The sequence below is a fragment of the Meriones unguiculatus genome (assembly GCF_030254825.1).
Source record: "Meriones unguiculatus strain TT.TT164.6M chromosome Y unlocalized genomic scaffold, Bangor_MerUng_6.1 ChrY_unordered_Scaffold_32, whole genome shotgun sequence".
Classification (NCBI taxonomy): domain Eukaryota; kingdom Metazoa; phylum Chordata; class Mammalia; order Rodentia; family Muridae; genus Meriones; species Meriones unguiculatus.
In genome coordinates, this window is record NW_026843711.1 from 7,168,140 (window position 1) to 7,179,701 (window position 11,562).

The window sequence follows — 11,562 nt, forward strand, 5'->3', positions numbered from 1 at the left end:
CATGATGCCTGTTTCCTGCTATTTTTTAGTGCCTCTGTCCTGGAGGCTTCAGAACAAATTCCTTGCCCTATGTATGATAATTGGAACTTCTGAAGTTCCATTAGATTCCACATATCACACCCCCACCTGGTGTCCCTTGTGTTTCTTATAATGCAAAAATATTAGTCAGTGCTATATCATCCTCCTGTCACACATGAGGCAACACTCAAAAATAAGTCAGTGGACTAAGTTCATGATTGTTGTTTTCTTAGCCACTGGACTTTACTGCTCCCTCATGAAATCTTATGTCAACTGGCATCATGCCTCCATGGTTAGGATCATTATGTAGAGGTATGTGTGCTGTGTGCTGCATAAAGGCACTTGGTCAAAGGGTAAGTGGAGGTGAAGTCCAGCCCACATTACTTGGCTTGCTTTGTACCCATCAGGAGTTAAAAACTTGAAAAGAAGAGGTTGCTTTTTTCAAAGTTCAGGCCTACATAAATGTGTATTTTGTTGTGACATGGATATTAAGTCTTCAAGGTCTAGCAGAACATTTCCTCACAGCACTATCTGTGATGCGTATGGTACCTGAAGTTTCACACACCACCCCACTTCACCTATTTTTTACTGTTAAGGAAACTGTAGATCTAGCATTTACGTTGTATCATAACTACACTTTCTATTGCTGTGATGAAACACCATAATCAAAGAGCCACATGGGGAGGAAATGGCTTGTTTGGCATTAGCTTCCAAGTACCTGTTCATCTTATCAAAGGAAGTCATAACAGGATCTCTGAATCAGAGTGAGAACCTGAACAAACACAAGAGCTGATGCAGAGGCCATGAAGGGTTGCTGCTTTCTGCCTTGCTTCATATGGCTTGTTCAGTCTGCTACCTTATAGAACCAAGAACCACCAGCCCAGGCATGGCACAATCACAGATGGACTGAGGCCTGCCCCATCCATCATTAAATAAGAAAATGCCCTAAAGGCAGTACTACAACCTGATCTTATGGAGGCATTTCCTTCATTGAGAGGAGGCACCTCTTCACATGACTTTAGCTTGTCAAGTTGAGATAAAATAGCTACCACAGATAGGACAAGAGTTGATCATGGCACAGGGCCATCTAATCAGCCACTTGTATGGATGCCCAAATGGTTCATATGAGCAAATGCAGACCTTTATGTGTATGGAAACTATTAGCACATCATAGTCCCTTGCTTTGGCAGCTGCTTGGTCTGGCCACAAGGGAAAGAAGGAAGTGTAATCTTTTAGCAGAAAACCATTTTTCCTAACTCTCCGAGGATATAAAAAGATATGGTAGGGACACTGTAGCTGTTTTGTAGCTGAAGAGAGTCTTTGCATGGGGGAAATTTTGGGCTCAATGAAAATGTCATAGGGCAATGGGAGAGTCTTGAATTGATGGGCTGCATTCAATCATGCAATTGCTGTCTGTCTTCTTGCTCCTCCAAACCTCCCCACAAAAGTGTTTTTTTTTTTTTTGTTTTTTTTTTTGTGGAACAGCCCTTTGCTGTCCTGGAACTCACTTTGTAAACTAGGCTGGCCATGTCTCCTGAGTACTGGGAATAAGGTATGTGCCACCACCCATGACTGCTGTCTTCATTCTGGAAGGGACTTGGAAAATAGAGAGTTACAAGATCATTTGGTAATAGCATAAATCCATGTGGTTTTTCTGGGAAGGTTGAGATATAGAGAAAAAAAAAAAAAAAAAAAAACTGGGTCAGTGAGAGAAAGTGTTCATAGAGTTCATTTAGGATGACCATGACTAGTCCCATTGCCAGGGTTGTTACAACAAAATGAACTAGAAGTAGCAGCAGGGGGCTACAGAGCATCAAGAGAAGGGAAGAGGAGAAAATAGAGCCAGCCTGCAGTAGAAAGGATAATGGTCTCCTTTAGCCAGTTTCTTCATAGCATCTTCAAGGTCACTTGCAGAATTATCAGGAACAAATGGAGCTGTTGTGAGTTAAGAGATATTAGGAGAGATTATATGGAACATCTGAGTACAGGGTGAAGTTCAGTAAATAAAATATTTAACAGATAGGAGAATAATATAAGTATGAGGCTAGTAAGGATGAGAAAGTGATCCAGGGTAGAAAGTTTCCAAAAACTCAGAAATGTTTCTGCCTTCCTCTAATCTAGGTGCTGGGAAAAAATCTGTACAGAAACCAGAAAGCAAATATTAAATTTCCCGGTACACTTATCTCTATCACTATTCGACTCTGCCTTTGTAATACAAAATTGACCTCAGACACCATGTAAAATAAATTTCTAAGACTGTGTTCCACAACAAAATTTATTTTTATTTTTTGGCAGTGGTAAAACCAGTTTTAATTCACAGCAGACACTCTCAAGAGAGATAACAACAGTAACAACAAAAAAGCCAGACAAGGTCTCAGAATTGACAAGAGTTTACCAAGAGTCAAAACAGATTCAAAACTGCCTGAATGCATGTTACAGAAATTACATGCTAATGTTACAGTTAAAAAAAAAAAATAATGTAACATCTGAGCTATGTTGGCACAGGCTTATAATCCCAGCACTTTGAAGTCAGAGGTGGATCTCTGGTGGAAGGCCAACCTGGTCTATGAAGTGTGTTCCAGAAATAGCCAAGGCTATATAGAGAAGCCCTGTCACTGAAAAACAACAACAACAACAACGAAAAATCCATCTAGCAACACTGTACTGCTTTCTGGAGCCCCATACTGTGGGTGCTTTACCTGAAGGAAACAAGTTCCTCCTTTACACATCAAAGGGCAATACTCCCAATGGAGGTAATTTAATCTCCTGGTCAAAGGAATACCCTTAGGAAGAAGGGGCTCATTTTGAACCATGCTAATGAAATCAATGTAACAATTAATTTGTTGTACTTAGAGCCTAACACAGGACAGTTGAGTCAACCATTAATAGCCCCAATTGCTAATTAGTATTCCAAGATAGAAAAAGAAGAACCAAACATAATGTGTTTGAAGAATATTTTAAATGAAAGGAGAGAAATATAGAACATGAGTCTTTTCTATATTGTTGTCTTTCTCATCTTATAAGATTTGCAAATGTTATAATTCCTCCCCTATCTCAAGTCAAACTTTCGTTTATTCAAAAGGTCCTATTCCTGTTGTAGAAACTTAATATCCTGAGACAGTGTTTCCTTTCTCCTTCCTCCATTTTCCTGTGCACCAATTTCATTCAAATTAGACAAATGTGTAAGATGGAGGTCAGACCCCAGGAAACAGGGAAAAGATACAATCACCACCTTTTTCAGAATAAAAAACAGTAGTATACTTTCCTCTGTGTATTCCTTCTTCATGAGCACAGCCTCATGATCAGATGTAGTTTGTTCTGCTGGAAAAAAATTATTCTGACCTGAGCTGGCTGATCTGTATTACTGTGCAATCTGCTGGTGCTTATAGCCTGTGGAAAACACAGGGCTTGGCATCCACAGACCAGTAATAAACAGACTCCTTAGCAGTCCCTCAAATGGATACCTGGGCCAGAGGTAATCCTACATTCTCGATTCTAACATATATAGTAAGATACTCAAACTAGGAAGAAAGACTTCCCTGTCTAACCCATTTCACCATTAAGATTTAAACGTGTACTCCATTTCAATAGGTTACACACACAAGGGCAGAAATTCCAGAGATGTGACCATGGTGCCTTCCTCCAAACTGCTTATCAGTAGTTCAAGAAAGATAGAGTTCTGTGTCTTCTCAATGTCTATTTTAAAAATTGTCTTATCTTTTCCTGGAGATTAAAGATCTGCATGTAATGGGAAACCCATTTATATGTGGGACCCCATGGCTGTTACTCTGCCTATTCCTCTGCAAAACAGGCACAAGCCATGTGTAAGTAACTCATACTAGAGTCCAGCGCCTTGGATGTCCTAAGTTCACAAAGGAATGCATTCCAGTCCTTACAAATACTTCACTTATAAAAGAAATTATTATGAGTTATGTAACAGTTCCTGAGATGGGAATCTTTTAATAATAATAAAAAAAACAGTTTTACTGTATAGGCCATAGGCATATGAGTTGTGTTTTCAGACACAGCTTTCAAAACAACCCTGAAAACATAAATCAAATTCATAATATGGTAATCAAATACTAACAGAAGTTAATTTCAAAAATGTGTTATTATAAAGCCATACACATGTCAGTGCTCGATCTCTCAGCACTGCTGTGTCCTGGCTGCTGTATCTAACACTCCAGAAGATGCTATTACTTTTACCTAAACATTTACAAACAAGAGAAATTTCCTAAAGTGGAAAGACAAGTATTTATAAACTTCTCTTCTTATGATGTAACATGGACAATACTAAGAATAAGGGATATATGAAATACCAAACTTCATTCTCATGATTTGGAAAAAAAAAAAAAAAAAAAAAAAAAGAAACCTTAGAAGTAACTGCTAAAAGACACAACTAAATCAATCAGTGAAGTGGAGTAGCATTTCCTTCTTAACCTAAGTATTCCTAAGCCATTGTAAAATCCAGAAAAGCTGCAGAAACCAACACAAGAGAGCAATGGTGGCACCAAAATCAGCACAAACTACTGCTTAGGACTTTTGTGGTTCATACTCAAAGTTCAGTCTGTGTTTAACATTTTTAACTTCAGACATATCAAAACCTAGAAGTATTGAGGGTCTATGGTCTTCCATTGTCTTCAAGCAAATATATCTTCTTGTTACAAAAAACAAAGCCACAATAACTTTTTCCATCTTCAAGAATAAAGATAACAATTCAACTTCTTTTCTGCTAGGATATGGTTTCTTTTGGAAATAATCTCTAAGAAACTGCTTTTTTTCTCAGAGGAGTAGTCTTTGCATTTGGTAGGATCTAATGCTAGGACCTGGAGTAAATCATTACTGGCCTCAAGTTCCTTAGTTGCTCTTTCATTCCTTTGTCTCTTCAAAGTCACAGCACTAGTCCCTTCTTCTGGACCTGATGCTTCATTGCCCAGTACACACAAGGGACCTTTCCCATCCCTCTTCTGGTCTTCTGGACCCTGATGGCCATCTGGCCATTTTCTTTTGAAGGGACAGGTAGAATCAGTAACGTTTTCCTCACTGGAAAACTGCAGTTCACTGTTCTCCACAAAACTTGACAGAACTTGCAGGTCTGAGCTGTCTTTGGGTGCATGTGCACAATGCAACAAATGAAGAGTGATAGTCTCCACAGTCAAGCTTCCAGGGTAGATCCCACCACAGTGGACACACCTAAAGGTGGGCGAACTGAGGACTGTACTTGCCATGGGAATAATATGGTGTCCATCCTTCAAGTGTAACATGTAGGCATTGGCTAACATAAATGTTGTCAAACAGAGGGGGCAGGTCAGCTCTCCTTTTCTGAGCTGAGTTACAACATTAACGCGAGACCACATCTTAACATACAAGGGCACCAGTGATGTGGAATATGTGCTTGAGAGGATAGCCAGGTGGACCTCCTGTTCTCCAATCTCCTCTCTTGGCAGAGTGATGATGAAATCAAGATGGGGGAACAACAGGTTGCCATCAACATCTAGGCTCAACTGGAAGCCCCTGTTAAGATAATCCAACAACAGCTTCTTCCTCCCCATGTGTTTAATTTTGCTGTGCTCCAAGAGACCCTGAATGCTGTGGAAAGTAAATGGGCAAAACAGGCACCCCAAGCCATGTGTGAGTAAGTGGTACATTAGCTCCTCCTCTGAGACTAGGCATTTGCAGGAGAGGCAATGCATGGGCCTCTCTCTTGTCCACTTCAGAAACGGTGCACGCACAGCCAGCTTTACTGGTTCAAGTTTCTCACTGGAGTTGAACTCACTTTGTCTGTGAGCCCCTTCTGTGTGAGCCTGGTAGACACTGGATGGGAAGTACACATTGCAAACTGGGCAGATTTTCCACTGCTTGACCTGGGTGGCAACCAGATTCATATCCACCTCAGGTGAGGAGACCTGAACAAATATGTTCTGGTCTGCATTGCTTACCAGCCCCGGGGAGGAAGACAAGTGGGCTGGAGCACTGGAAATTGGCATACCCACACTGGGGGGTAGGAATAGGGTGGACACCTGGGATGAAACAGTCAAGACAATAGCTCCCTGAGGAATAGGCAGAGTGACAGGCATGGGGTCCAGAGTGTAAAGGGGCTTCCCCTTGACCTGTGAGCCTGTTGGAAGCAGCTTCCTGAAAACAGAGCCTGACTTGAGGAACAGGGTGTTATGTGAAGTGTCAGCTCTTACTAACTGGCTGTCCGGCAGGATTCTGGTGCCAACAGACTGACTGAGCTGAAGCATACCGGGGCCAACAGATGGACCTGAGTTAATAGGCTGACCAAGCAGAGGAATACCAGTGCTCACACCCTGGTTCACAAGGACATCTGAGACCACCACAATTTGGGGAGATAGCAACGCAGATGATACCATTTGACCTGTAGGGAAAACCCTATCAGACATTGTCTGACAAGAGGTAAGAACCTGTGAGGAGACTGTCTGACCTATATGGGGAACTGTGGACTGGACTGCTTGACCAGTGGGGAGAACCCCAGAAGCTGTACTCTGTGCAGGAATCACAGAAGCAGAGGTCATCTGACCCTCAGGAAGGCCTGCCAATGAGACCAGCTCACCCACAGAAATTGTTCCTGGTGGTGTGTTCTGGAGAACCCCCAGGTTGTTTGAATAGCCAGAAGTGGGAGTACCAGGCCTGACCAGTCCACTTGTGGGCTCCACTGGCCTACTTGTAAGCCCCACTGATCTGACTGCAGGTCCTGCTTTTTGACTTGTAGACCCTATGGGTTGTGTGGGTAGTAAAATCCCAGGCTGGATGGCTTGACTCACTGAGTGATTGCTCATTCCAACAGACTTATTCACAGGCCCAAATGGCTGGCTCACAGATAGTGCAGGAGGGTCTATAAGCTTAGTAGGTGAAGCCTTGCCTGAGAATAGGTCAGTTGAGGGAGATGAAGGCCTCAGTGTGAGGTTGGTCTGACCCACAGTTAGAGGGCTAAAGCCACATGGAACTGGGCCACATACTTCTGACCTTGTCCAGATTTTCCACAGGCACTTGAAACATTCTTAAAATGTTCTGCCCTGCAATAAGAGAACATTTGCTTAAGACACACCTCTTGGGCATGAGAACCCAGCCCTTATCTGCCTCCTTCAACTTCAGCCCTCCAATCTACTCCCCAAACCCAGCTCAGTCACACACTGCCACCCCTGCTGCAGTCCTTCCCAAGATTTTAGTCACACACAGGCCTTGCATCACCTTCTTACCCTGTGGCTTCACTTCACAACAGAGCCTCCAGCCACAGTCCTTCCCAGTCCTCGGGTCACACCTGGGCCTAGAGACACAGTCCTCCCCTGTCCTCCATCACTCAGGGGCCTGCCATCACAGCCCTCCACAGTACTTCCCTGTCCTACCGTCACCCTAGAGCCACTGCAGCACTCTGTAGTCCTCCCCCGGCCCCGGAATCCAAACAGACCTCCTCATTCCTCTCCTGTCCTTCAGTCACACACTGGAAGCCACAGCCCTCCACAGTCCTCCCCAAGACTGAGTTCGCACACAGCCCTGCACAGTCCTCCCCCAGCCTCCAGTCACAAACAGCCCTCCACAGTCCTCTGTCCTCCATCACACACAGGCCTGCCGTCACAGTCTACCACAGTCCTCCCTTGGCCTCAGGTGATCCACAGGCCTCCACAGTCCTTCCCCGGCCTCCAGTCACACACAGCCCTCCCCAGCCCTCAACAGTCCTCCCCCGGCCTCCGGTCACACACAGCCCTCCACAGCCCTCCACAGCCCTCCACAGCCCTCCACAGCCCACCACAGCCCTCCACAGCCCTCCATAGTCCTCCCCCGGCCTCCGGTCACACACAGCCCTCCACAGCCCTCCACAGCCCTCCACAGCCCTCCACAGCCCTCCACAGCCTTCCACAGCCCTCCACAGCCATCACACACAGGCCTGCCATCAGAGCCCTCCACAGTCGTTCCCTCTCCTCCAGTCACCCTAGAGCCACCACAACCCTCTGCAGTCCTCCCCCAGCCCCCGGTCCCCGACCCCACACAGAACTCTGCAGACCTCCCCTGTCCTTCAGGCACACATTGGAAGCCACAGTCCTCCACAGTCCTCCTCCGGCCTCAGTTCGCACAGAGCCCTGAACAGGACTCCACCAGCCTCCAGTCACAAAAAGCCCCCCACAGTCCTCCCCAGACATCCATTCACACACAGACCTCCACAGCCCTCCATAATCCTCCCATGGCTTCACATCACACAGAGCCCTCCACAGTCCTCTCCTGTCCTCTGGTCACACAGTGGCCTGACATCTCAGCCTTCCCCTGTGGCCTCCAGTCACACTAGGGCCTCGTCCTTCCCCGCGTCCTCCATTCTCACACCAACCTTCTAGTGCCCGAGACCCCAAGAAATCACTTACTCTGGGAGGCCCTCAGGCCTCTCCTCTGCCTGCTATTTGGCGTGGCTCACCACACACAAGCCTTCCTGCAGGGGCTCTAGAAGACAGAGCATGAAGATGCCTTCCAAACAGCCTATATAGGAAGTGACGTTTCCTCATTTGCATATTCGCACCAGGCAGCCAATGACATCAAGCGATCTTGAGGGTCCTCCCTGGCCTCGCCTTTTTCTGTTCCGCCCACCCTTCCTCCAGGCACTGATGTCATGCTGCCTGTCAGTGTTGTCTGGTCTCCTGTCATATCTCTTCAAGGGTGGGATACAGACCTCATCCACATTCGGGGTTCCACATCCTGAGTCATACTAGGCATCCACTAAATGTCAGTTCAAGACTGAATGAAGAAGGAAACAAAAGGCTACAGCGTTGAGGGTTTCTGTTTGACAAGGTTCTAGAAGTAGAAGATTGCACTAGATACTTTGCCCAAGGTTTTTCCGAGCTAGGGAAGGAAATGGTAGTGTCCCTGAGGACCCAACAGGACCTGGTTGAGATGGGGGAGGAACAGCAACATATAACTGTTGCTGCTCCTCCTTACAGAAGAATGACCTTTAGGACAAATGAGATTCAAAGAACTCAGACTGAGTGTGGTAATACATGCCTGTGTCTGGACCCGCTGTAATTCACCGGGCTTCTAAAATGGGGTCCGGGTATGTGTGTGGAGAAAGAATGGGTAGGACACAGAGACACAAGGAGGGAGCCTAAGTCTGTTTGTCCGGTAATTTTCCGATAATGGGCATTGGCTCCACTAAATGGCTTTGGCTCACTAATTGCCTTTGGCTTTAGTAAATTGCTTTGGATCCCAGCATCTCCTCCTTTTTAAACAGTTTAAGAGTCTAGTATGTAGGCTTTGACCTCATAAGGTCTTTTGCAGATGGTTGTCCCTGACCAGCTGGGACTCTGAGGTGGAGTGATCGAGGAGGACACCTACCCGTAAAATGAGAATGGGCGGGAGAAGAAACAGAGACCAGGCAGTAATGACTCTTGTCGAGGTCTCAACTTTATTGAAACAGTTTAGGCTTTTCATATGTTTGGAGTACAGGGGGTAGGAGGGGTGTGTTTGATATTTTGGCCTGCCTGCTCCCTGGTAATTTTAAAAAGCAGTCAAAAAATATGGGAATTTAAATGATGCAGGGCACATTTTTTATGGCCTGCTCAACAGGGTTTACTGAAATGGGGAATGCCAAACATGTGACAGCTTATGCACATGAGTTTCACTGGAAGGTCTGAGGGCTCTAGGAGGTGACCAAGATAAAAGGGTTGACTTCTAGAGTTCATTAACTCATGGACCTTGAAAAAAAGAGGAGCAACATTTGTAGAAGGTCTAATATAGGGAACCCTTTCATAAAGTGGAACAGAGTAGCCAATATAGGCAGGCACTGTCAGTATATAGATGAAAAGGGAAATTTACTAAAATATGAAAAATTTTAACTACTGCAAAATGCTATATAAGTGGTGCTGATTTAAAAGGAGATTGGATAGAATTAGTTTTTCCATTAATAATATAGGCAGGGACCCCATTATAGCAGCCATCTGTAAACACTAAATGTGAGTCTGATAATGGCTGAGGGGAAGTAATTTTGGGGAAGATGAGAGTGTGGGTTTTAATTATTGAAGTAACTCATTAGCAGGATAATGGTCATCAATTATCCCAGAAAAGGTAGAACAGACAATGGGCCAAATATCAGTAGTTTGCATCAGCCATTCTCACTGACCTTTAGAATAGGGCAGTATTATTTTATCATGAACTTTGCCAAAAAATTGACAGCTTTGTCTGTTTCCCACAAAGATGATTTCTGCAAACCAAAGGAGTATTAGGGGCAAGAACCTCAGTGGGAGAGGTGGAGAGATGAGTCCACAACAGGGGATTATGTTGCCAAAACACCCAGTGTGCTTATGGGATGAGGTACACACGAGAAAGTGAAGGGGTTCCTTAGAGGAAATAAAATGTACCTCCCAGATTTTGGAGAGTTGTTTCCAAAACCTGAAGGGCCTCTGTCCCTGCTGGGGTAAAATACCAAAATAAGAAGGGTTAGAGTCTTTCTTGAGAATATAAAAGAGAAGTTTAAGCTCCCTGTATTGAGTTTAAGAAAAAGTCATATCTGATTGATATTTCCTAGGAGCTTTTGAAAATCATTGAAAGTCTTAAATGGCTAGTTTTTAACTGAATATCTTGTGTTGTAATTTTTTGACGATGGAGCTCAACTCCTAAATAAAAATATGGGTCTTTTAATTGAATTTTATCTAGTGTAAGTTGTAAACCATAATCTATTAATTTTTATGAAAGGTTTGACAAGAATGACACAGCAGTGAGCCATCAGGTATAACTAAAAGGATATCATCCATATAACATGCTATATAAATAGAAGGCCAAAATGTTCTAAAAGGATGAATAATCTGGGCTACACACTTTTGACACAGAGTGGGACTATTAGCCATGCCTTGGGGCAAAACTTTCCATTGCAAGCAAGGCATAGGCCCTTTGAAGTTTGTTACTGGCAGGCTTAAAAAAAAGCACTTTTACCCTTTGGATGCAGGGGGATGGTAAAAAAGCAGTCTTTAAGATCTATACCTGTCTTATAAAAGTCAGCAGGGATGTCTACAGGGGTAGGCAGTCCTGGTTGTAAAGCACCCATGGTAAGCATAGTTTCATTAACTTCTCTTAGGTCTTGCACTAACCTCCATTTGCCAGACTTTTTCTTAACAACAAAAACAGTTCTTTTTTTTTTTTTTTTCTAAGGAGGAGGAGGAGTAGGTTCAATGTGACCAGTGGCAACCTGTTCCTGTACTAATGACATATTTGCTGCTAACTGTTCCAAACAGCTTCATCAGATTTCCAAGTGATTTTGTCTGTGTGGAGTTGAGGGATGCCAACCACCATTAGGCTAATTTTGTCATGCCTAATCCTGCATGGTCATGTTTTCAATTACCTGGATAGGTTCTTTTATTCCCTGTGAATGTTTTCATAAGCCTTGTCTGGGAAGGACGGTCTGTTTTATTCTTAGCATTTGGTGGGTAAAAATTTCATTTGGACTACACATAATTAGATTGAACTTGGAAAGAATATCCCAACCCCAGAGATTAGATGGTAGGCCAGACCCACACTGTATATCTTTCCTCATCTGTCCATGTGAGGGGT

At 44.1% G+C, this 11,562-nt stretch overlaps 1 protein-coding gene across 1 annotated transcript; it reads right to left on the bottom strand.

Annotated features, from left to right (window-relative positions):
• Positions 1-4,581: 4,581 nt before the first annotated feature.
• On the bottom strand, positions 4,582-6,851 carry LOC132651862 (activity-dependent neuroprotector homeobox protein 2-like; the record flags this gene model as incomplete). The annotated part of the gene is given in 3 exon segments (XM_060376835.1): positions 4,582-4,802; positions 4,805-6,669; positions 6,712-6,851. Coding segments are annotated over 3 exon segments (2,226 nt in total), but the record flags the coding sequence as incomplete, so codon positions are not given.
• Positions 6,852-11,562: the final 4,711 nt, after the last annotated feature.